General features: G+C 37.4%; 1 protein-coding gene across 3 annotated transcripts in view; it reads left to right on the top strand.

The window, feature by feature from the left end:
- Positions 1-5,367: 5,367 nt before the first annotated feature.
- The window catches only part of LOC117421940 (protein Daple-like), a 61,427-nt gene continuing 38,820 nt past the window's right edge, over positions 5,368-27,974 (top strand). For all 3 annotated transcript variants that reach the window (XM_058987524.1, XM_058987523.1, XM_058987522.1), the window contains exons 1-3: positions 5,368-6,214; positions 10,689-10,789; positions 18,441-18,549. In XM_058987524.1, coding sequence (XP_058843507.1) covers positions 6,155-6,214; positions 10,689-10,789; positions 18,441-18,549 — 270 coding nt within the window. In that variant the 5' untranslated portion in view covers positions 5,368-6,154. The remainder of the gene's footprint in view (positions 6,215-10,688; positions 10,790-18,440; positions 18,550-27,974) is intronic.

Raw genomic sequence — 27,974 nt, 5'->3', positions numbered from 1 at the left:
GAACATGTTTTTATAACTTCATGCTGTGCTGGCTGGAAAGGGGAGAGTTTACTTCCTTGATAAATACTACAGCAGAAATGTTTGGTTAAAAGTGTGGAAATCTAAAGATTAAAGGTACAGATCTGGTCAGAAAACGGTGTTAAATATAATAACTGGACACATCTTTTTTTTGTATGTTGTACCTCGGTTAAGTTATTGCCTATTGTATTTCCTTACATTTGATATAATGAAAACCACTAAGTGGATATACAGTAGTGAGTATCCTGCCACTGGTGGAGGCAACTACTTCTCCAATTACAAGATTGGGAAGAGGTTTGTTGCCTTGTCCTTTTTTTCACCTCCACTGGTACGTAGACTTGTCCTATCACACAGCTCCAGTTTCCCCTCAGCCTATCAATATAAAACAGTGAGTGGGCTCAGAAGAGCAAGATTTGCCTAAAAACAGAAGGAGGTGTGCTAGTGCTGCTATTTTTGACCCAGCTCCTGTCTCACACTGGTCCTTTTGTTTGCAGTTTACATTTAACATTTACTCTGTCGCTACTTTGTCTTGTATGATATTTACACCATTCTGCTCCAATAACTGCTCACAGAAAGACAAGTGGAAGACCTTTACCTCAGTTCATCCACATAACCCTGCTGTAAACAGTTAGGCTGTATTTTTTTTATTATTTTATTGTATTTATTTATTTTGCTAGTTCCTTTCATTGTGATCTGAACTAGCTCTCTAGTGGATACTTGAATGGTGTGGTTTTCATGGTACTTATGTTGGTTGCTAGGAGACTGCCGAAGGGTGGTGAACAATGCTGTTGATTAAAAGCACTGAACAGTAATGCTTTCAAACACCAAATAACTGACTTTTCCTTCCCAACTGCACCTTTTTATCTTTATTTTATTTAATTAGTTCTCAAATGTTTTGGCATGTTTCCTTTTCATTTTGAATAAAAAATAAATAAACTGATACTTCATTTTGCAAATGCTCTGGCAAAAGTTGTAGAAGTGAACGAAATGGGGATAAAAGCTGTGTAGTGCAAAATGTGCAACTCTTATGTGAATGATTACATTAGAATATAAATAAATAACTACATAGGTTCATATATAATGGATTCTTAAACAAACCTTCAAATTTTATATCTGTAAATCATTAAATTAATATAGTATAGCAACATGAAGATACATTGTAAACAATAATTATGACTTAATGGAATCACCATTTGCAGAAATAAGCTTCTCTTGCAACGATCTTATTTTTTCAATGTGTATCAATTCCTCTGTATGTCCACTTGTGCAATTTTTCCAGTGTTCTAATTGAATCACTTCATCTGGCTGTCGGTCTGCCACCATAAACCATAAGTAGGCTACTGTTTCTTGAACCCATTCCAGATGTTGATTCCAGCGGCTATGGAATCTGAGGCATACTGCTGTTCACACACCCAATAAAAACAAGGCTGCGCTAACAGGAAATCATTAACAACTTTTTGACCTGTTGTTTGCTTGACCTAAAGACACTGACAGACTGATGAGGCTGAACAGCCGAGAGACATGGGCCAACAGTTCAGCGGACAGAAAGGGAGGAACGCACAGGATTTCTGGGGCAGTCGAACAAGCAGATTGGTTAACTGTTGCCTTGCTCTTACATTAAACACATACTAAAAGATGTTAATGAAGAAATTTGGTAAAAGACAGACAGGATGATTTTAACAGTAAAGGAAGAGCAGTATCATATCATCTAATACCATAGACATGTATTATTATTGGTTAAGTAATATTACAGATAAACTGGTAACTATATACACATTTTCACATAAATGTACATGTTTTTCCACAGCTAGTGCTCTGCATGTTATCTTGTGATTTACCATGCTACGTTATATTTTTACCATGGTGTACCACAGTAAACTTTTTTTAAGGCAAGTACAGCAGTTCTCTATCTAGCCGTAGTGGTAGATTTTAAATAGGTTCCATAATGAATGTGTGCTCTGAATAGGAAATGCAATATTACAACTGAAATGAGGAAACCTGCATTGATGGTACAAATACTTGTACCCATGAAGAATATTCATTCCTGCTGTTCCAAGCCCTTTATTTTATCATTTATTTTAACATCTTCTTCTCAAGCACACTTGGATACAACAATCATCCTGTATATTAAAAAAGCAATGAACATTTAACATATCTTATTGGTGTTTTTGCCTCTGGCCTGCACATGGGACCTACCTTTCTGTGAGGCAGTGTCAGTGCAGGCTGAGGTGATGGAAACCAAGAGCACAGGAGAGCTGAATCAGCCCTCCTGTCCGATCAATGGCAGCGTCTATAATGTTAATGAACTCATTCCTATTATATATCGACTATCTAGCAGGGTTTTTTGGTGAACAGTCTGTCTCACAATCATCTGCAAGCTGGCTTTTGTTTTTTTAAATGGATTTTTAGCAGCTTGTTGTAGATGTATGACATGGATGAAAACAGAAGTGGTCACATAACTGGTGTCTTCTGAAAAACAATTTAAAGCTGTAGACCCAAAGATTTGAAAGTGTAATTTCCACCCTTTGTTTTGATCCAGTAGGATTCTCACTGTGCAAAATTTCAGATGAACTTTTCAATTCACTTTCAGAAGTTAAAGTACACCACTTGAGCAGCCCCCAAACACCTTAGAGTTTTGTGTATATCTAGAGAATCAATTGTCCAATTGTGATCAAACTTGCTAAGAGCTTTATTTAACACAAGCTGTTGAGTTTATCACAGTAAGTGGTTACATGTAGGATGTCAGTCAAAAAGCCTTACTCTATGTTGCACTTTCATTTTTACTTCTATCTAAAGAACCGCTTACCCAGTTGTAATGAAAGATGCCAAAGACAGTCATAATATGCGTGTATAGAGGTATCTGTCTGTATGTCAAACTTACTGCGAGTTGTGATTTTGTATTTCCAGTAGTGGAGAGGGATGAATGTCACTGAAGGGCTTGTTTTAACAACCTATACTGCACATTTACTCGATTCATTTTAAGAATATTGGAGAACACTGTGTCACTGTTACAACAGTAACTCAACTGACTTGCAATTTCTGCATTCGGTGCACTACCTATTGTCGCAATTTCTTTTCCAACAAAATCCCAATTGTTGAGCTATTTTATTTCACATGCCCATGGTCATTGTGGGAACAGCCCGTGATTTAATTTACTTTTGGTCTGTCTGTGCTGTATGTAAACCCGACTTGTGAGTGAAAAATGCTCTCAGGACACTCCATGAAATCCATGTTCTTACCTCAATATTAGGTTAATATTATCCTGTCCACCTTTTATTTTGCTGAGAATATTTTCATCACAATATGACAATATTCCAAATACAACAGATCAGATAGATGGATATACAGCTGCTAGACCATTAGAGTGAGTTTGAATTACAACACATGAAGTGATTAGATGCCAAGAAAACTTTTCACCTATAGCGTTGTCTGTGAAATATCCTCACTTTCCAAATTGAATCAAATACAAGAAAAAAACCAAAAGATCTTCAACAAAATATTGTTAGTGCTAAGAAGAACTGTGAAAGAGAAAATAATACCATGTGGATATAAACATCAAGAAGAATACATTAGTTAAGATAATATTCCCTAATCATACAAAGTGACTCTTTAAAATCCCTTTTATTATTAACCACATTATCCCTGGTCCCCTTTTTTCTTCTGTTGAATATCTTTTAGGTCTTTGCTTGTAAAGCTATAGATTAAATGTTCCCTCAGATTCCTGCCACCTAATCACTTCATGTGTTGACCAATGGTCTCACTGATGTGAGGTCAGTAACAACGCTATACAAGCTATTAAGAGGTGCAATATATATATATATATATATATATATATATATATATATATATATATATATATATATATATATATATATTAATATTCGCAATCCTTAAATCTCACCAACAGAGGTCAGTATTTTCTCTAACAGAAGTATTTTCAAATAACTGTTACCCTATGAGGTTGATTCAATCTATGAATACAGTGCTGTTTATATGTGATTTCCAGTGAGGGCGTATCAAATGTTTTTAGAAGTGGACATGGTTACACTGGGGTGTGTTCAGTCCTTCTATGTTTAATTTAATAGCACCACATAACAAAGACAATAAAGAATCGCTTTCCATTTTTAGGTTCTGTCAACATACAGTACAGTTCATGCAGCAAGCAGTGACCAGCTGTCTCTATATGTGTTATGTGACCGAACATAATAATATAAAGGCCAAACAATGTAAAATATTAATATACACAATATGATGTAACTGTATTTAAGACATTTTAACAAGGATTTCTAAGTTTTACACTTACATCTGTCTTCTCCTAAATGTACTTATTTCTGTTTCTAGCATACACATCTATAGCAATACATTTCGTGTACAGTCAATTTCTCTTGTGAAATGACCTGTGCCAGCCCTATACTGTACCGTATAACCATAATACACTTGTACCGCATCGCTTTCCAACAAGGGCTGAATTGTTTTATTTTAGTAACTTGATGTATAGTAAAGAAAGAATGCAGGAAGCCTAATGTTAGACACTTCTGTGAAGTTAAACATCTTATTTCAGAGCTGCTGGTTCGCCTGCCCACATATTGTTATAACATGTTTACACTATGGTAGCTTAAACAGCAAGAAAAGACAGCAAGCATGACTCAGCAACTACAACTTAATGTGCTGTTATTATTAACCACAACTGTTCACACTCCTGTATGTCAGAGGCTCACATTTCAGAGTTTATGTCATACAGCTATGAGTAAATTATATAGGCATGTTTTTTTTTTTTTTTACACATAACATTATCTTTTGTCCCTTTTTTATCTGTCATTTTAAAATGTATTTCTGTAACAGTTTCAATCTACGTTAAATATCTAATACTATTTTATTCTTTCTATAGTATAGTATTGCTGTGTAGTGTAGTATTTATATAGCAAATCGATATTAATCTCTGCAAAAAAAAAAAAAAAAAAAAAAAATTGATATCTTGTAACAATTGTAAGTCACCCTGGATAAGGGCTTCTGCTAATAAATAAATAAATTATATATATATATATATATATATATATATATATATATATATATATATATATATATATATATATATAATGCAATGAGAAGGGGCGCGACGCAGTTACTATATATTAATATTGTAGAACATTACTATATCATCACACTGTAAATGTATATATTATATTGAATCTTTTTCCTTCGAATACACCTGCTATAATCCTTACAGCATAGTACTGTAGTGGGCGCTCTCATACACAAGTTTTAAAATCCCCCCCCCTCCTCCTCTTTTGTTCCAAGTACTCGCAGCACTAACAATGCAGAGGCTTCTGCGCAAGTCATTAAGAGACAAGTCCCGTATTTGAAGGTCACCCATTGGCTTCTTTTCCACAGTTGTACCCGTCTTTGGTTTCTGGTTGGCCAGTGTAGCTGGGACTGTTCATGCGGTTACAGGTTAATGCAACGAGAAGGAGCGCGAGGCAGTAGCAAGGTGGAGGGGGACTAGCGTGCTGTTTGGAACTGTTTTTGTTCTGAAATCATTCATAGGATTATTTTAAATTTGCACAAAATTACACTCGCTTTGCTGTATAGTATGCATAAATTTAGTATTATTTTTAGGATGCTAATGGTATATTATTATTAAGAACTTATGCGTTAAACTTTTTTTTTTTTAATTTAAAACTTGTTCAAAAAAGACGCAGAAGAGAAAATCAAATGGAATTACTTCTTAAACTTTCTGTATCAAACGACTCGACTAATTGCAATGGGAGTCTTTGTTAACTCTTGCAAAGTCGATTACCTTGCACTGTTGTCTAGTTTCCCTGGGTATTGTGCATTGCAGCTACTTAAATAATTATTTTTAGTTGCAGCAGAAAGTAGAACCGAAAGTCTGTTTTTGGGTTTGCACTTATTTAAATTTCTCTGTGGATTACCTCCAACATTTTCGAGGAAATCAGCAGGATCCGCAGACTGCATGTGGAGGATGGTCGAGTGGTTCAGCTGTTGTTTCTGACTTGCCTGTTAGTATTTGTGCTCTAAAAGAGCATATTTATTCCAACATGGCTTCAAGTTTTATTCTTGTGATACAGTGATCGATCCTGGACTTTCGTCTTCAGTGGAAGAGTTATCTTTTTAAAAAATGGATGTCACGGTTTCGGAATTAATGGGCAACTTCTTGGAGTGTCCATTGGTGACATGGGTAAGATTGTTGTTATTGTTATTATTATTATTATTATTATTATTATTATTATTATTATTATTATTATTGCAGTTAAAACCCGATACATTAAATTTTAACCGTCTGTGATCAGACCATACATTGCACCAAAAACATAGAATACAAAATATACCGTGGGTGACCTATTTCAGTTGCAACTCTTGATCGGTTACCTACATGCTTCATTTTGTTAGTAAAGCATCTGTTGATAAACTTTAAAAGTCCAAACATCATACTGTCGCATTGTATCTAATGCACCAAGTAGATTTGCAACACTGTAAGCAGTAGTAACAGCCCAGAAAACTCCGCATATTTGTGATTTATGACTTACAGCTGTACACGCATTGAAATGTATTGCCTTAGGTTTCTCACAATAGCCCTGTTAGGGGAGATTATATAATTTTAAAATGTGTCTATGATGTGTGTGTTCAAATTTTTTCCATTGCATATGTATAATTGTTATGATTGCTACAATAACTCACATGGCCATTCATCATTTATAATTTGGTTACCAAAATGCACTTACAGATTGTATTCTCGTGTATTATTTAGTAGACAGGTTTATTGCTTCCCCTTTTTGTGTTATATAAATGCGTGTGTGTGATATATATATATATAACATAAATAATATAATATATTACACACACACATTTTGTGTAATTAAACATTTGTTTATATTATGTTGATATTATGTCACGCCTTCTCATTTTCGGTAGCATTCATTTTGGCTGGTTAGATACATAGTGAGCTTACTCAGTTTACAGGAGTATCATAACAAAACACGAATCTGGGCTGGAGTGCTGAATAAACCGTTGTTCCCCTTTGGCAATGTTCATTTGCTACTGGCTCCAGTATAGAAAGTATATTCTACTCACTGCCAAGCTGGCCTGGGTAGAACGCGTCACAATTGAGACAGAAGTTTAAAAAAAAAGAGGCCTTGCGCGTTGCTCGGATCTCAAGTCCCCAAAAGAAAGAAAAAGGAATCTTCATTTGATATTATGACACAGCAATGTGTGTTCTATATTTCAAACGTCATTGCGGAAATGTAATCCCCTGTCCCACAATTTGAAAATGAAATGAAATAATTATTTTTCACCTTGGAGGACAAAAATAGCACCATGCACCAATGACCTGAAGGGTTAAAATGCCAGAGGCTGACTGGGATGTGAACAATAGTAAACATTAAATATAGGGCACTCTTTGTTAAGAAAAGCAGTTAGAAGAATAGGGCTGACATGAATTGGATATGCACTTGAGGCATGACAGTGTTTGACATGAGCATGTTTAATACCACACCTCCAAACAAGTATTTGCAGAGTAGATCAACAACTTACTGCTGCTTGGTCCCTGGGCAGCATACTGTACAAAGTCCACCATGTCATGCTGCTGTACTGTATACCAGCTCTGGCTGATAGAGTGAAGTTTGGTCACCCATTGAGTGTTTGAGGAACTGGGGGTTTATCAGTGGTCTTAAATACCACCTGTTAGAGGTGACAACATGTCATGAAAAAAGACCAGTTGCTTTCAGAACAGTCATCGTTCATTTAAACCTGTTGTAGAAGACCACCTGTCATATTGGAGAACCCTTGTGTCCAGGGCCATGGGTGAGTGCTGGTCAAGTTTGACCTGTAGATACACTGAGAATTGCAGCTACAAGGTTGGCAGGATGCCCCTCTTGGCTGATTTCAATGTACAGAGGAACAAATAAGACTGCCCAATCTTTTCAATTGGTCTGTGATGTGTATTCCAACATAACGTATACATTTTTTAAACCAGTCGGTGAATACTGTGAAATGGCACAACAATGCAAGCAGTCATAGTGATGCAAGATTAAATCAACGTAAAGGGATTCAAAAATGTCATGCCCTCATGTATATAATACTGACAGGATGCAGGTGGCTAGTTTTTAACTAAAGATTTACATATGTATGCCGCCTGATCCTATTCAGCTAGTTATTTTTGAAGATTAAAACTTACATAGACTTTAATGTAACTGTTTTGTAGGTATAACTTTATGGTGGATTACATACTTACTCAAGAGAACAGTGTTTTTTAGCTTTATGAATTGGTGCTTAAAGTGAGGGAACAAGAGGATGGATAGGTACTGGTACTGTGTGCTTTGGGAGATTCTCAGTGTTAATTACTTGCATCCTTTTTGGTGCAGTGTTCTGTCAAAGCTCCACCCTATTGTTTCTGCATGGCATTACAGCTGATGCTGTCAAAGCTTGTAAGCAGGAAGTCTTCATTTTGTTTTGTGTCTGTATGTGAGGGTTTAGGTTTAGGGGTTACCGTCATGAAGATACATTTACTTGGATGAAATAAGAGCATTTGTTTCATGAATCAGTCTCACAATTTATAGTCCTTGATTAATGAATCTCTGATATATGATCTGTAATTGTCATTAAGTACATACTACATTAAAAGCATGGCTAATCGCTGGCTTTCACTTACTGTACATAATTCTAGTAAAAGTCCCTGCCTGGTCACATTAGACATTTCATCTGATGGTTAATTATATTAGGCCTTCCTGCTGTGCCTAGCATGCACATATACAAATAGATGAGGCTATACTTTCAGTATTAAACAGGGGCATTCCAGTGTATGACTGATAAAATCAAGATATATGCAAATGTCATGTATATAACCCTCCAGATCATGATTCACTCTTGACTTGTATTTTAAAGAAGGTCCTTTTTTATCCTACAAGCAGTTCTTGACAAACATTACATCTACTTACTAGTAACGAATGTAAAAAAGCAAACAGAATGCTTGTTGAGTTTGTTAATTTTACATTTAGGAAAGGTAAGTTTTTTTTTTTTTTTTTCTTTGTTTTTTTTTTAATCGGATTAATAAAGGTTTTTTTTAATGTCTCTTCGAAACGCTCGCAGTACCAATCAAAAATGACTGAAAACTGATTCTTTATAGCAATCCTGGATACCCCTATGGTTGTATCGGGCATTATGTTTAATGGTAAACTGTTGTATCCTAGATATAACAATAACCTCATGTTCTGGTCAAGTGGAATTAACCAAGAGCAGCAACAAAACATGACGTCAGAACTACAAGCAGTCGTATGTCCGATAACACAAGATACTGCTGCAGTTACGTCCATGAAAAAAGGATCAAAATGTACCAGGCTAATACAAATCTAGATGTTCATATCACCGTTTCGCAGGATTCGCTACTAATAGAATAAGAGGAGAATAATTTTATTTTAATAGCAAGGTTATTGCTGAACTTACAGTAGCTAAAATGACAACTTAGATTTGTGAGATATTAAAGCTGCAATAGTCTGTCTGAATTACCAATGTCAACAGGGACAACGTTTCTACACTTCGAAAAGGAAATGCACACAAGGGATGCTCTGGAAATAATAATAATAAAAAGGATGTTCTAGGAAATAAAGCAGTATGATGCCTCCATAATCTCTTGTTAAGACATCTGTAAATGAAAGTGAAAGACAAAATGCATACTGTAATGGAGAAAGTTTTTCTTGACTTCACAGTGGTTGTTCCCTAATGTTGTACACCGTTATAAAGAATACATACATGATCCGTGAACTTCTGACCCACAAATTTTATGAACTCTACCAACTAAGCAAGCTCCATCTCGGTACAGCTACCACAAGTTGTAACTAAGAAAAACGATTGTGACCAAGGCAGACTCTGTGTTTGAATCCTATTTCATCCGCAGACTGTCTGGTGACCTTGGGGCAAGATATTCAACCTCTTTCTGCTTTGGCAGTTGTCTGGGATTGCACTAGGAGACCACAGATGACACGTGAACTATAAAGCTGGCCTGCTTGAAGAGGCTAGATGAGGAAGAAAGAAAGAAAAAATGGGGGGTGGAGATGGCTAATGGATTATTTATTTTTATTCCTCTCTGAAAAATGAAATCTGCCTTTGCACCAGCATCAATGCAGATGTGAAGACCCTATAATGTGTTACAATGAACCATTAAACATGTGTCACTTAATCTGATTTCATATTTCAAACCGGTTTCCCCAGAGAAATCTCTCGAGACCAAAGGCTCACTTGCAAGTGTCCAGTTCAAATGTGAATCAATGTTAGAACTGGCAAATGCATGTTGTGGTGGTTTTATTAAAAATAAATAATTTAATATAAACAACTGATTAGTGTGCTTGTTTTAACCGCCCCAACCCGGGATTTTAAACCAGCCCCTCCACTCCATGAAAGTACTCCTTTTATTTTTATTTATTTTCTTGTTTTTATTACAATAAAAAAGTAATGTATAAACACTGTAGTTTATAACAAAGTCACACTTGAAATAGTGACCTTACTTGCAATATTTTGTTTGTTACCGCTGGGTTAAAATGAAGAAATACATTATTGTGGTCGATATCCTTTCAGTGGTGTTCTTGAGATTTTGTATTTGCTATGTGAGGTCTTCACTGAGAAAGATACCAATCTTGTTTCTGTATTTCTCTCCATTACAGGTCAAAACATTTGGACCACTAGGAACAGGGGATGAGGACAAGCTGTCCATGTACCTGGATCTGGTGGATGGAGTCTTCTTAAACAAAATAATGCTGAAAATGTAAGTACAGTTAGGTATGGTTAAATTGATCTGTATATGATGACTGTGTTAAGATTTCCATAGACATGTCTAAACAGTGTAAATGCCCATATTTCTACCAGTACCTATTAATGTTTGTAACAGTATCCTTTGTAATTACGAGATGTGTGGTACACTAGCATTCATTGCATCAGGGTAATAAAATAAATGAGCTTGAGGACAGCAAATATTCATCAATTTACTATTCTATGATATCATTTGGTTATGTTAAATGGACTTAAATCTGTTTTCAACTTAAAGCCGTCTCTCAAAGAAAAACGTTAGGATTCTGGTGCCAAAGTAAGTCACCCGTAATGAGAGAATAGTCTACATATATGCAGTATTAGCAAGGTTACACTTTCATATAACCACATCTTCACTTCCTGAGATTTCCAGTGTGAGAAAATCTTTACTTAACTGCAAGACCCTTTTCACAGATACACCAGACGATTTATGAAATTAAAGAGACTGTGTGTTTGCTATAATGGTATCTTTTATTGCTCTGAAACGATTATGAATTTCCGTCCACTTGGGTGGTTGAACCACATTGAGACCTGCTGTCTTTGTACGAGGGAGAGAAATTGAGTATCTGTGAATTGACTAAGGCTGGATACGAGTGTCCATATAACCCATACAGAAATGCTTGTTCTAATATAACTGTATCACATATGGCTTTACTTTTAATATGCAAGTCACAAAATCCATCTCAAAGTGTTTTCTGATAATAACAAGCCTTTGTTTGTCCGCTCTGTTCTGTTATTCGTGTTCTGTTAAGTGACTGAGTTGTGTAACTGATTGATGTCACCGATTTGAATTGAATTTGCGGGTGAAGGCAACTCTGCAAAGGAACCTTGAGTATGATTTGTTTCAAGCTGGCGACGTCAACCGTATCGATATTGATAAGGCATGGTACAGTATGTTTATTTAAGATGTGTCGTGGCATACAGCCGGCAAAACTGGCATTCTGATTGGCTTAAATATCTTCAGCAGTCTATAGTAGTCCAATTTGACAGGTTTTATTAACCAGACGTACACCCTCTACTAGCATCCCAGCATGATGTGTGTGTTTAGCCTGTGTTAAGAGTTGTAGTTTGCCTTTTGTGTTTAATGATCCTTACTTTTGGGGCTGCCTCCATGAGGAAATGTGATGTCTGCCAAATTTGCAGAGGTTTGCTAATATCTATTTAAATTGCCTGTAAGATATTGGTGTGGATGAATATCTATTTGAATTACATGTAAGATATTAGTGTGGATGAATATCTATTTGAATTATATGTAAGATATTGGTGTGGATGGATATCTATTTGAATTACATGTAAGATATTGGTGTGGATGAATGCTACTGTCACCCTTGACTTGTTGTTCACTGCGCTAGCCTAAATCTAAGATGCGTGACTGTCTGGCCTTCAAAAAAACAAAACGTTTGTGCCACTGCTTGGAGGGGAGGGGAGTTTAATGTTTTAATTTAATGTTTTCTATGACCACTCACAAAATGCAGCTTTTGTAATTATTTAAAACCCTTTGTGTCTGAAAAATAACTTTGTCTATACTTTCAGCACCCCACAAAGCTTTTAGAGAAATGTTTGTGCTTTTGTTGGCAAAGCACCAGTCTTATGTAAAGTTCTCAACAGATGTACTGTAAAAGGAGTGGGAGGGTTTTTTTTCACCTTGTTACACCCGAATGTTTCTTACAAAAACCTTTCTATTATGAAACAGTTCAGGCTTCCTTATGGTGGGTGTTTGTTATAGTGTGACAATTCAAAATTGTTTTGATAAAAGCCTTTGGAAATGTTATGCATTTATTGTCACCCACAATTGAACAGGATATATGAATTTCTTCTTTAGAAATTAGCATGCATGTCCAAAAAGCTTCAAAAGATTTAAGCAAGAACCTAGTCCTTGTACGGGGGCTCCAGCAGCTTCCCAGAGGAGTTAAAATAGATACTATATAGTATAGTGTTAACAGGCTGTGTACCTTGTTCACTAGGTTTACTGCTACTGTAATTAAAACCAGTAAGCTGTGCATTAAAGGATATGACAGTTTGGCTGTCGATAAAGGGAGAGGAAGTCTGGGTCTGATACTATTGATTCTCTGAATAATTTCCGGTTTCCTAGAGCTATGACTAATTCTGTGCTGCAGGTGTTTGCTTCGATGCTCCCTTGTTTTTTGTATTAATATGGAAAACACAACTGAGCTTAATAATAGCATTGTAGTACTATAGATTCATTTTTACATTTCCCTCTTTTTTCTTTTTCAATGGAAAATATTGCACATTATAACCCACGTCCTGTTTTTTCTGTATGCCTAGGTATTAACTTGACCTTCCTTGGTCTATTAAGCACAGGATTTTGACAAAAAACAAACTGCCATAATTCTGAGGTGCTGGGTGAGGGAGGACTACACTGATTTGATTTTGGGGGATATTTTACCATTCCTTAATGATAAGCACGTCAAACTCCTTTGTAGAAGCTGGAAGTAGAAATCTGCTTCACATTCTTTTCTCCACTACTTCTGTGATGTGATTTGAAACTGACTTGTAACAGGGAGATAAAGCTTTTATATATTCCAAATATGGACGTCCTTGTCTGCGCGACAGTCATTTGCCTAAGTGTGTTCCACATATTTCAGGTATTATTAGTTTTTTACAAACACCGCCACATGTGGCTCTCTGCGTGGTAAATGTATGTGTGTGTGTGTGTGTGTTTATGTATATAAGGATGTGATATATATATATATATATATATATATAAGGCTATGCGGGGGGTTACCTGTACAAACTCTGGGTGCTGTCATTAAGATATTGCCTGGCAGATCCCACCCCTAAATCATTCATGCTCTTGCACACGCTCAACCTTTTCCCTACCACCAACATTGAGCCACTACGGAAAGATGCATGTCAGTGAATTTATAAATTAAACATTATTCCCATTCCCAAGCTAACCAGGCCCCTTTTGAGACAGGCGTGCATTCCCAAGTGTATGCTATGTAAACACCTTTAAATAATATTTGTTGATATAACTTTCATCTAGATTCTAAACAAACTGTTTGAGTGTGAATGTGTAAGGTGAATGTGTGTGTGTGTGTGTGTGTGTGTGTGTGTGTGTGTGTGTGTTCTGTATGTTTTAGTTTGAGTTCATTCTTTGCGCTTTGCCCAGAATTCTTCTAGTATGATTGGAATGTTGGGAGAAATGGTCATTTGTTTTCAATACCAGTATGATCCTATTAAGAGAATACAGTTCTACCACTCTCATGCCATCTTGTCAAATTTAGAAAGCTAACGACACACATTTTGGAGGACGTGTGTGTCTCTCTTCATCTCTCCTGAGTCAGTGCAGGGGTGACAGCGGTAATTGGGCTTTCCAAATTGGGGAGAAAATGAGAAATAATTGCAGATTGCCAATTTTTTGGTAAAAAAAAAAAAAAAAAAAAATGCCCTGTTATATTGTCCCTCAGTGCCCTGTCATTAGCTCTACACTGGCTATATAGACTACATCTTGTGTGGATATACCTCAGGTGACTTATTTTTATTATATATATATATATATATATATATATATATATATATATATATATATATATATATATATATATATATAATCTCTATCTATCTAATATATATATATCTCTATCTATCTATCTATATATCGCAAATGAAACCGTGATTTAATCGAATGGATTTAAACTCTCACAGGCCTGAGGAATGAGTCCATGCATGGCTCGCTTCATGTTCCCTGAATTTATCTAGTTCATATCCAATTTAAAAATAACTTTTTTAGTATTCCTCTTAACTCCCTGGCGATGCCGCTGGCTTTGCTGTGCGTGGGATGTTTTTAGTTTTGACAGCACATCACTTTCTGGATTGGTTGAGGTGACTCACACTAAAACACTTAGCCTAGAAGTAGGCAATATTAAGATTGTGTGGAAAATAATTAAATTGACATGTACCTGTCCAGCAGAAGTAGCCTTTAATTCCCTGTAAGTTGGCGTATATAAAACGCAGTGCTTCTGTAATCAAGGATAAAGAACCCTTCTCTCCTTTGATTATTGTGGAAGAGAAGAATATTCAAATGCTGGTACTCATTTTCACAAATAATTTAACCTTCACAAAAAACATGCATGCAAATACATGTTGGTCCCACCACTGTTGTTACCCTGACCCAGTCTATGTCTATTGTGAATGAAGCCATTCTAAAGGAACCGCTGCACACTCGAGAGCACATATCTGCTTTTTAAATCTATTTTTACATGCATGACAATTTTAGTATACTGTGAAACATTAATTCATTACATTTCAATAAGAGCCTGGATGTTTATGGCTGCCATGGTCATTTACATTTAGCAATGAAGAGCAGGTGAAATTTATCACTGTTTTCTGTAAGTAAGAAAAATGATCCAGCTCCAGTTTTTTTTTCTACAAAGATTTTTATAAGCAAGCTTATTAAGACTTGTAAGCAGACAGTATTATTTCATTATCAGGCTGACTTAAGACTGGGCTGCCTGTATGAGATGTATGTTCTGGAAGCTGTATTTCTCTTTGACCGTAATCTCACCTCAGCTGAGCTAATGTGCACGGTGCAGGTAAGCTGAGTTTGTGAGAGCAGGACCACAGACAGGTCAGTAAACCGGAAGACAGCCTAGTAACTGTTTAAATAGATACAACTGTCCTGTCTCTTTAATAATGAACTGTATGTCAGTTCAACCTGAACAAATCTGGTGCATTCGTATACGTTCTTGTATCTTTACTGGTCACAGCTTATATTCATTGGAGTGCAAAAGGATTTGCGATGGTCAAAAATGAAATTTTACTATGGATGTTGTTTCACCTTTAATGGTACCAATCCAGTGGTTTTTCTCCAGAGACATTTCGTGCTCTAAGGTGTTGAGGCCTGGTCTGAGCAATGCCTAATTCTCCAAAAGAGTAGACTATGTTGAAAAGCAAGACGACAAACTTGGCAGGAAAAGTTATTTTCTTCACTGATATTTTTTTAAAATAGGGTCCTTTCAGTATCGGTGGGGCTCTAGCCAAATGTTGAGAATTTGCATGCAGTTGCTACAAAACAAATGTAAATTAGGTGAACGAGTTCCAATTATCTTGTCGGCTATCAGAAACTGAATACAGAATGATGATAAATATCTGTCAACCGTGCACAACATCAAAACATATCTTGAATTTTGTGTGCTTATTTAAATATTGTTTTAATATTTATATAAAATGGTAACGTGTTTGGGAATTAACAAATTGTGTTACAGGCTGTTTATATTGTAGCATACAATAGGGAGCTATTCTGTGCTATTTCTCCTCTTCTGTATTGAGTAATGCAACTATAGTTAACCTTAATTGATACAGATATATAATGTATCTCAGTAACCTTAGTGCAAAGTCTAAAGCGAGTATCCATGAGTCCATGCAGAAACATGGCAAGTGAGTTTGGATTTCTACCAATTCAACCTTCTATTCAGCTTCTGGTTGCTGGATGTCAGGGTTTGAATACCCTCCTTCTGTTCCCATTGAACTACTTGCATCCGTTCACCAGTAATGACAAATATTTTAAGTCTTTACCTGAGAAGAGATATGGTCAAGTATATATTATGAGGATGTTGCTGCTCTCAAAGAACTTTGACTTGACTAGGTTAATTGCAGCATACAGTTAGTCCAATAAGGATTAACCATACCCATATTTGCATAGGATGACTGGACTTTATAATGGAAATGAGGCCAGGGCTGTCAGGGACCTGTCTTTCATGTGAAGATGGGATGTAGTGATTGCGTAGACTGGGGTTGAAAGGCTGAACACTGACTAAAGCGCATGATAATTAGTTAGTTAAAGGGGGCTTTAGATTCAAATGCAGTCATTGCACAATTCCTACTGTTCATTTGAAGGGGTTCGTATGGGAAGCTGATTTTGTCTGAAGTACTGCAGCGGTTTTCATTGCCTATGCTGTCCCAATGTTCTGCTGCTGAAGCTGGCATTGAGTTTTATTATAGAATTTAGGAAGATGGATTTCATACAAATAGTTGTATCTGTATAAGTAAGGCCAGATTGTACAAGATGCAAAATTAATCATAGGTTTGTTGGCTACTAAAACTGGTTGCTTAACAAGCAAATGTGTATCAAAGGCTTCTACAATGATAAACCACTATGTGCATATGTTGCCTCTTAAATCGCATGCATGTGTTCTAATGGCCACCTGGCTAAACAACTTTCAGAAGGTGCCTTGAGTAGTATAAACAGGTCTGAGTGGTAGATATAACCTCGTGGGCAGATTATTTGTTATATCTTTAGGTTAATGCACCAATAGTTGGCTATGCAATATATTGTAAACTTTACAACTGGAACTTTCCTTCCCAAAGCATTTTTATGGAGTGGTATGCGTTTCTGTTGAAAGAAATAATTGTGTAATGTGTGAGCTTGTTTATTATCGTTTGTTTGACAACGACTGTAAAAGAATACAACATGGTGATGTGTTGGGAGGTGGTGGAACGCTGGACTTGTGATGTCTTTTTATTGTTTGAGTCAAACTATTGAAATTAAAGCTGCAGATTAGTTAGGGCACAACTGCCATATTCATTTTTGCTCGCACACATTAAACATTCACCATTTTCCATTGACAGGAACGTAACAATAATCTTGCATTTTTAATGAATTTTTTTATATTTTGGTACGATATGTATGAATGGGAAAACAACATGAACCTCACAATCATCACAAAACAAGAACGGTGGCATTTAATCCAAATGAATCGAGGGAATGTCTCTACATTATTAGTAGTATTTAATGGACCTGGGCAGGTAATCTGCACGTTCTGGGGTTACTATGTAGTTTGTTCAGTGTATTGTTCCTTGAGCTATGTCTAATGTAACTGAAGGAAATGCAACACTCATCCAGCAATATGCTTTCATCAGTATTCAGATAATAGTGAGTGTGAGGTATCCAGTGTTACTTGGTAATGTTTGTCCTGGTTGCCTCTAAAACTCGCGCCTGTATAACAAGCCTTACACAGGTGTTATTGATGATGTATTGCTTTGTTTTCACACTGGCCATTAGTAATGTAACTCTATCCAGTAAACTGTTCTATTGCCAGACCTGTGGGATTACCTAATAGAACACTGTACAAAGTGCTCTGTGTACAAAGTGTCGTCTTGATAAATGCTTGTACCAAATGTAAGTTGAGCATGTCCTAACGTATCCTTGCTTTAGCCTGAGCATGTTTTTAAAGTCAAACAGTGAACCTTGAGATCTCTGTCTACTGTATACCAGTGTCAAAAACACTGCACTCTCTCTATGTAGGATTCTGTACAGTACATTTTATACATTGCCCTTTTATCTTCCAAATGGCTTGAAGCAGCAGTTGAGGTGGGGAAGCATATTACATGGCGCTGTGAACTGAAGCTCATGAGTGTTCATAAAGTCATAAGCATTATGTGCTGAAGCCTGTGCAATACTGATATGTTTTTGTTGTGATTGTTAGTAAGTATGACAAATAGTGATTTAAGCATCTCTTATATTTCCGGGTGGACAAGTGGTGGTGGTAGGTAGGTACCTAAGCTGTGTGTACAATCTACTCGAGGTCAAATGTCTATCATTTATTGCTTATAATCTAAGGTATTTCTCTCTTATCTTGCTCCTCCAGAGACCCCAGTCCTACGAACCAACGAGTTAACAGAAACGTCAACAATGATGTCAACCTTCGGATACAGAACCTTACTATTCTTGTCCGGCACATCAAGAACTACTATCAGGTGGTCACATCATTTCTAACCCTCACCGTAGTTTCCTGTTGTCTGAAAATCTTTGTCCTATTCTGAGTGACAGTTGGGGGTTTTTTTCTGACAGGAAATCAAGAGGAAATCATTTTGTGCTGATAACTAACTAGCAGGTTGTTTAAAGTGAAACCCTGCATGTATTGTAGGCCTCCAGTGCAGCCTGATTGCAAGTCTTACTTCACCAAAATCTCTGCTTCTCCTTGCTGACAATATTTTAACACAATACAGATAGAAAAAATATGCAAAAACAAAAATATGCTATATATATATATATATATATATATATATATATATATATATATATTAGTTATATATATAGTACACCCTCGCTATAACGAACCTGTTGGGGTCCAAGCCTTTTGTTCGTTATATCGAGGGGTTTGTTATAGCGAAAGGACAATCAAAATGAATGATAAACTGTTGGAGTAAGTTAATGAGATGAGATTGTGAATAAAAGTAGAATAACATGTAACTGTTTGTCTCATGTATGCAGTATTCTGCCTTTGCATTATCCTATGTGCTAAATAATTAAAATGCAGTACAGAAAGCACAAATCCCAAATTGAAGCTGATCAATATAGTTTCCAGCATTGTTGCAACATAAAATTATTTTCGTTTTGGAGGCATAAGACCAGACATCACTGCGGAGGTGGCATTCCGTGCCTTTAGATGGGGATGTTGACAGTGTGTGTTTATGTGATCTTTTTTGTTTTTTTATTTGGGGTCCAGGGGCCAGGTTCGTTCTAGCCGAAGGTTCGTGATAATGAAGGATGTTATAGCGAGGGTGTACCGTGTATGTGTGTCTATATAGTTTGAATCTCATAACTTCTAGTCCGCCAGACTACATATTAAAGCAGACTTGCCCACACTACATTTTAGCACTTTATCAATGAATGATTATTGACTTGGCCTTGGTCTGTTCAGCTACTTTGTCATGGAAGGCTTCTCCTGCACTATAATCGCTTTGCCCGTGATTTGCATACATGAAAACAAAGTCCATGTGTTCATCATCACTGTATGAGTTTCTTTTATCTGTGAACCATAAACCTGAAATGAAAGTTAAATTATTATATTTGTCCTCTAAGCTCTTGTATTTGTAATCATATCTTCAGGTTGTTCTCCTTTAACCCCCCGCCCTTCCCATTAAATCCATGTTTGAATTTCCAGATTCCCCCAGGTGTCTGGTTACTGTGTTGTAAAGGTAGATTTGACCCACAGTGAGCTGTATTGTTTGTGGTTTAAGATGTCTGGGTTAGGCAAGTCTGGGCTCTGCATGTCTGACTAGCTTTGTTGGAGGTACCATATGAATGCAGTGTTTATAATCCCATGTTGTATTCGTAATCATAACATTTTACTGATGCAAATTGCCTCTTAAACACTATTGGTAGAGTCATGTTAATGATTTAACTGTCGGGTTCCAAAGTACTGCTAAACGTTGCCGGTGTTTTTAAACTGACTTTGTTGCATGCTTGCATCACAGGGCTTGGGGTGCTGATTTCTGAGTCATTTCTGTTTGTAGCCACAACCTGTCTTAACTGTCGTTAAAGAATAGATGCTTTCATTTTCAGAGTTTCATTTGGGACAAAATTGCATTGCTTTGTTTGTAATATACACTGCACATTTAAATAACAGGTTTTATCTGAACTACAACTAAAGCAGCAGCAGCAACGTTTCATATTGTGTTGTCTTTGGTGTTTCTGAATATTCCAAATTGTAATATACCGGTAAAACACAAGCAAAGAACAGACCAGAAGTGAAGGGGGACTAATAAGAGGTCAAAGAAAAAAAATCTTACAATCTTTGGGAAGCACTCTTTTAAGGATTAGTTATTAGTTTAAAATGTCTAAATTGTTTTAAGTCAACCTTGTGTTTTGTAGTTTTACAATGCTAACTGAAACAACACAGCAACAGATCTATCTAATAACTCCGTTGTGGTTCTGAACCAGTCCCTTTGCTGCAGGTCATTCTTCAGTCTTTGTTTGTCCGAATTCACGTGAACTTACAAAAAAGAAAAAGGCCAGTCTGTTTAAACCGGCAGAGAAAAGGTCAGACAGTGCTGACTGGTAGCAAGAATCTGTTTAGCTGTCGGCTGAACTCCTTCAAGCACGTTTTTTCTTTGACACCATTGGTTGCTTAGTAATTCCTTAACTAGAACATGTCATGGAAGGTAAACAACGCGATTTCTTGTTGAATACTTCCAGGTTACAGCTGTGAAAAAGCTTTTTCTCTTGATTTGATTTTGACCGAGTACAAATTTGTTGTTATTATTATTATTATTATTATTATTATTATTATTATTATTTCTTAGCCGACCCTTATCCAGGGCGACTTACAATTGTTACAAGATATCACATTATTTTTACATACAATTACAAAAAAAAAAATGTACACATTATTTTACATACATTTTTACATACAATTACCCATTTATACAGATGGGTTTTTACTGGAGCAATCTAGGTAAAGTACCTTGCTCAAGGGTACAGCAGCAGGGTCCCCCACCTGGGATTGAACCCACAACCCTCCAGTCAAGAGTCCAGAGCCCTGACCACTACGAAGACAGAATATTTCTTTCATGTAGTGACAGTGTGATCTCTGGTCATCTTGACATAGATTCTCCCATGCTATTTCATCGCCAGTGAGCTAACTTCAAGATCTAGCTTCAGATGGACTGATCAGTGGAAGGAAGGGTACAGTAATGGCTTGTAACTCTTCTGCTTTAGTAACTGCACTTCCACATGACTGCAGCTCCTAGACATCCAAGCATAATTCTGCACAGTGGATTTCCAGCTGTTGGCCCCTGTTATGGTCGTTCTCTTTCAACCTTTAATCGGTCTTTGGTAAGTTGACCCAGACTCCACATTAAGGGAAGCTAACATTACAGTTTCTCTTCCTGGTGGTGACACCTGAGACGTCCCGCATCTGGGGGTCTCCTTGGGCGAATGCTTGGCTTATTACAAACAGCTGTGCTATGGTTGCATGCCTAATTGTAGTTTTCCCCAGAGGCTCCCAGCATGGCAAGTTGGCTAAACCGGAGGCTTTACTCTGATAAATGACCTAGCACCAAATGTGTCGACAGTGTGTACAAAGGATATCCTTGAAATGGGCAAAGACTATAGTTACTGACAAAGTGATATTAATGCTTTTAGTGCAAGTTATCTTGTAAGACTCTTTAGATCCGCTTCTGTTTTGACCATTAACGTCTCTAATCTTGTTTCTGTGTGAAAGACATGCATTTATTTATGCACACTACGAATCGTAATTGCTTGTCAGCAAACAAGTCTGTCTGTTAGGGAGAGTGCTATCTTTACATACAAAATTTATGAATTCCTGTTGCACCCTGTGTATTTCATGAAAGTCTATATTCATGGCTTCTGGTCCAATAGCTGCGCTGACAGTGAATTGCTTGCGTGGTCCTCTCGGTTGTGATTTGTAACGAGGCGTTATCTGGAAGGACGTTAACACTTGTTCCTGTACAGAAGGCAGAGACTGATAAGTAAATACGCAGACACTGCAGTGTTATATTAGCTCTGTAGTAATATTCATCAATCTGGCACTTTTGTTTGGTTGTGGAAAAAATTACAATTGCATTGAGATTTCTTTTTTTTTTTATATATTTTTTTAGGACTGAAAATTTAAAGTGAGTTAAAGCAGTATAGTCTCGTTTCTAAATCAGGATTGTTTTTGAAATTTGTATTAGTCTGTCCTGGAATTATTAAATACTTACGGCGATGCCCTGAACTCATTTTCTTTGTAGTGCCTTGGATAAACGTCACGTTTCTTCACATATGGACCCTTGTATTCGGCTTTTGTTTCCTGGGTGCTGAGGTTCTTGTAACTATGTACCTAGATTGTGGAATTTGCTCCCTCAATCTGTCTTTTAAAATATAAATAAATATATAAAAGATAGATAGATAGATTATATCTGGTGAAGAGTAAATTACAAGAAAACACAGTTAAATAATCTAATCTCCAATGGCCCCTCAACTCTGAAAGACTGCTTCAGGCTAAGTGTAATATTGTATGCTTGTTCTGAGATTAGATTTGGCAGAAACCACTATTATTTTTTCACAAAGGGTGTGTTCGTAATTCTTTGGACATGAGCCGATACTGTATATCTAAAGTATGGCCACCTACCCTGAACAAATAAAAAAGAAGTGCTCTCTGAGAACGCAGACTCATTTCTTGTATCACAGCAACAAGAGCAGGCCTCCCCTGGCCTCCAACAGAGACGTTAAATACTGCACGTGGTTGAAATAAGGCATGGTTAACCAAACATTTATATTCAACTCTCTTATCTGCCTCACTTGCCTAGATGGGTGATACTTTCACACTCACACACACCTTGAAGTGTAATTGTGATTATAAAATAATCCATTTCTGAGGAAAAGAGTAGTGATGGAAAAACAAATGCTAAGTGAGCCACCCTGTATATGAGACTATAGAGATCCAACCACTATGCTACTGTTCAGCAACAGCACTGCTTGGAATCTTGTCCAGTGAATCAGAGTGCTCTGTTCACCCAAGCAATAATAAAACTTACACTGTTCTTTTTAAAATATTCATTTAAACATTTCACAACCACACACTATGAAATGATTGATATAATCTAATAGAACTTTTGACGCAGTGCGTAGATTTAAAATGGGTCACCAGAAACCTGACTGCACTGATTAATTTGTTTCAGAAACAGTGCTGTCAAATCCCAAACGCTTCCAAATGCATATACAGTATAAGAAATTACACTGCAAGAAGGATGACTTCTAAAATGTGTTTTCTACATAAAGGTTAAACTTGCTGTCTTTGAGAATAAGTACTAAAAAGGAGGAAAGTGCTGTCTACAATTTTTAATTGCTTTCCCAGCTCTGTCTTACCTGTCTTTTATTAATAGTACTTCTTGAAATGTGGTTGCCTCTCCCCCACTCCCACTCCCCTTTTCCTTCTCCCTAAATGTACTAATCTACTGCCCTGTGGTGAAAGCCAAATAGAGAGCAGCTGCTGTTTTCCACTCACTGCCAGCCCGCTTGTGCTCTAACCCAGTGTGCCTGACTAACCGGTAAGGGAGGGGGGAGAGGGGAGGGCTTTATTCCCCTAAAGGGAGTGACTCCTCTCCATTTTCAACTCTCAGAGGAGTCTCTCTCTCTTTTCTCTCTCTCTCTCTCTCTCTCTCTCTCTCTCTCTCTCTCTCTCTCTCTCTGCATTCCTACCACTTCTTCAAAGACTCCCTTTCTGGGATGAAACTGTAGACCTCCAGCCCTCTGAAGGTGCCACTTATAAAAGCATTTCTCCATCACCCTTGGAGACAAAGAATTTATGACTGAATATAAGGTTCCTCTGCAATAAAATTGTATTCAGTGAAGGTGGGGGCGTGGAGGAGTCTGTTCGAGTGCATACTGGTTAGCAAGAGCAGGTTTCACTGTATTTGGGGAATGCCTTTGTGGTTATAGCAACCTGCAGTTTCAGTTTTTGTCTTTTGACTCATGCTAGGTACAAATTTTGTGGTTTAAAGTTTGGACAAACCGAGACAGATTTAGAACAGATGCACTTAATATAGTTTGTATTTTATTATTGTGCTACAGTGTATTACATTCTCTCAGCTTTTAACTTGTGTTAAACTTTTACTGCAGTAGAACTTGTTTGGGTAAACTGACAATCATGTCACAGAATCATGTTTCTTAACATAATGGCTGGTGCTGAGCAGCATTTGTTATGAGGTCTTATGGGTTTATTAGAACAGTGAATATAATATAGTTCATTATTGTTTATGTAGACTATATAAGAGGCTAATCTGGAAAATTAGTTTCATACTGTTCTTGGAACATTATCAGGTTTCTATTTGACTTGTCACCATAACAATAGTAATTCATTTGGTACGACAGCCTTTACTTTTAAGTAAATTACGGTTTTCAAATACAATGGCTTAAGTGCTGGATCTGCTAAAGTTGATGGATTTATGTCTGGTTTTCGGAATGATAAACATTTTTTACTTTTCAGGATCTGTTAGGTTCGTATGAGTTTTCAGCCCAAACCACTCAATTCACATCACTAACACAACACAATTGCCTTGCTGAACAAACAAACCTGATGGGTCTCCAAGGCGGTTTTACCAAGTTTCCCTGCTATCTTTGCCTTTGGGACAGCAGGGACACCAAGGCGCACTACCACAGGCGGGACAGGCCACAGCGGACCGAGTTCTCTGTGGGGAGGAACAACGTCAAGTGGGAGCCACTGGTGGACCCCCGGAAGGTGCTGATGCCACCACTGCACATCAAATTGGGCCTTATGAAACAATTTGTCAGAGCTCTAGATAAGGAGTCGGCAGCCTTCAAGTACCTTTAAGACTTCTTCCCTAAGCTGTCTGAGGCAAAGGTCAAAGCCGGTGTCTTCGTCGGACCACAGATAAAGAAGATCCTGGAGTGCAATGAATTCCCCAAGAAGCTCACTAGTAAGGAGAAAGCGGCTTGGAACAGCTTTATCGCAGTGGTTCGGGGCTTCCTGGGCAATCACAAGGCCGAAAACTATGTGGAGCTGGTTGAGACTCTGGTGAAGAACTACGGCACAATGGGCTGTAGGATGTCCCTCAAAGTCCATATCCTTGATGCTCATCTTGATAAATTCAAGGAGAACATGGGAGCGTACTCGGAGGAGCAAGGTGAGCGCTTCAACCAGGATATACTGGACTTTGAACGCCGCTACCAAGGACAGTATGACGAGAACATGATGGGAGACTACATTTGGGGGCTGATTCGTGAAAGTGATTTACAGTATAATCGTAAATCTCGAAAAACTACTCACTTCTAAATCTTTTGTAGTCATTTTTGTATTACTTTAGTATAAATACATGTTAATTTGGATTCATATATTGTTTTTTTCTGACTTTATGTGAACGAAAAGACACAAATTCGCCGTTTTCTCATTGGAAATAGGTACATTTCAAAATATCACTGTCCTGGTCACAAAAGCAAAGTTTGTGGGGAATAATAGCCATTTTCTATACTTCTGAGGCATAAGCAATTAGGAAATAACACTTACTACCCAGGAATAAAAATTGTGTTACATAGTGTTATTTGTTTATTATGTGTTTCGTAAACCAGTCTCTTGGGCACTGAGCCTTCCATTCAGTTGGCAATGTCTGAGAGTGGCGTAATGCTTTGTTGACTCAAGTCTTAGGAAAGTCAAGACAGCCGAGCTGCAGTAAACTGATCTGAACCTATGCTTATTAATGAGATATTTGAACTTGGAGAAGATGTTCTTTGATCCTCCATTGCCCATGAAACACAAGCCTCCTTTTTGTTTTTCATCAACCAGCAATAATTTAAAATGCATTAATGCAATTACAACATAAGTTAGGGAGGAGGAGGGGGGGGGGGGAGTTCATTAAATTACTGGGGTGTGATGTCGACATGTTTTAAAGAATGCAGTCTTTCTGGTGTTGTGTACATCGCAGTTTGAACAGAAGTGCACCATAGACTTTCTTTGTTTAGCTTGTTTGTTAAATTGTAAGAGTACAGGTAATGGACAAAAAAATGGAAACACCTGGGTAAATGAGGGACACCAAGTATATTGAAAGCAAGGGCTTCCACACAGGTGTGGGTCATGCGTTAATTAAGCATATAACATCCCAGCATGCTAAGGGTCATGTATAAAAATGCTGGACAGGCCTGGTTGCCTATAATTATGGCTAGCATGGCTGCAAGAGGAGACCTCAGTGACTTTGAAAGAGGGGTGATTGTTGGGGGGCGTTTGGCAGGAGCTTCAGTGACCAAGACAGCTCAACTTGCTGATGTTTCATGAGCAACGGTGTCTAAGGTGATGTCGGCATGGAACTCCAAGGGAAAGACATCAGCAAAGGGCAACAGTGGGCCGAAGCGCATACTCCACGATCGTGATATCTGTGCATTAATTCGAAGTGCAAGGCAAAACAGGCGAGCAACTGCAGATCAATTGACTGCAAATTTCAACCTGGGACCAGTTTCATCTAAAATGGTCCGCCGAGAACTCCACAGAGCGGGATACCATAGTGGCCCAATGCCCTATTAAGTGACTTTACATTGGTATTTCCATTTTTTTGTCCCTACCTGTAGCTTCCTAAAAACAGACTTGCGTCCTTTTATTTCCCTGAAGTTTTGCATCTGTAAATGGTTGCAGCATTTAACAAAAACGAGTGCTACATTTGTTGTCAAACAAATAATTTTCAGGTTTTATTGTACACTTTGTCGGGTTACTGTATTGCATTTTAACCTGGCTTTAATTCCCAGCATACACAGAGAGAATGCAGAACCTGATCTTTGGTTAAGAAAATATCTTTGATTTTTGAATGAGCAGATCTGTCAGGTTCAAACCCCTAAATATACACATCTATACTGTACATTGGTACAGAGCAGGACTTGTTTACACATTGTATCCAAGATAGAGATTGTCATGGTAGACACATTCTTTAAGCCTTGTAACACATGGGAGGAATGTAGGTCGTCACCCTTGAAGATCTGACCTGAGGAGGCCAGGTCAGCACGGTGGACTCCAGGGGGTAGGAAATAGACTGGATGCAGGCCTCTCCCAGAGCAGGTAACCCATCTGTTTGAAAGGGAATTCAAAGACTTTTTACACCCATGATAATGGCTAATTAAAACATCCTCACTGCTTCAAAATGATCTCTATTTAAACTAGGGGGATTTTTATTTTGACATTTTTATATACCTAACTATCCCTTTTTCTGTCTGAATGTCCTATTACAGTGTTCTTTTGCATAAAAAAGTCCACCCCCATTAATCTTCTTAGCTATTGTTGAAACTGCAGCATGATTGAGAGGGATTTTAATTTATAAAGAAGCGTGCTGCAATATTGGTGTTTAAACAACTCAATGGAGGGGTTCTCAGTAATATGACTTTTGCTGACTATCCCCAAGCTGGTGGGTGATTCCTTATTTGGTTTTGATACTATCAAGGTAACTGCTGTTTACAGTGCACAGGAATCCGCAAAGGTGTTGAGACAGTTGTAAAAAGGGTGTTGGATATCACTTTAAGGGACTCATTGTTTATAAATGAAGCTGTGGATAAGCATGCGAGAAATCCTGCCAGAATTTCTTGAGCCATGAAAAACCGAACCAGTTTCTACAGTATTAAAGGATTGTGCATTTCCAATGTGTGGGTTTTATGTATTATGGTTTCTTTAATGCCAAGCTTCAATTACCATAGGTGTTGGGTTTCTGAATAGCCATTCACCTTGCATTCTTTCAGAATCGCAGGGCTCTCTTGCAACCTTCAACCAATCTCCGACCGATGTGCGGCATCTGCAATTGAAGCCAGCAGTGAAGTGTTTTATACTGTACTGCAAGTCCCATATTGCTGAAACAGGATGGGATGTGATTTTTATAGTTTCATCCTCCGAGTAGGGACTTCAGTC

This window comes from Acipenser ruthenus, chromosome 15, assembly GCF_902713425.1.
Source record: "Acipenser ruthenus chromosome 15, fAciRut3.2 maternal haplotype, whole genome shotgun sequence".
NCBI lineage: Eukaryota > Metazoa > Chordata > Actinopteri > Acipenseriformes > Acipenseridae > Acipenser > Acipenser ruthenus.
The sequence above is the reverse complement of the archived record's forward strand: the minus strand, read 5'-3'. Positions and strand labels throughout refer to the sequence as shown.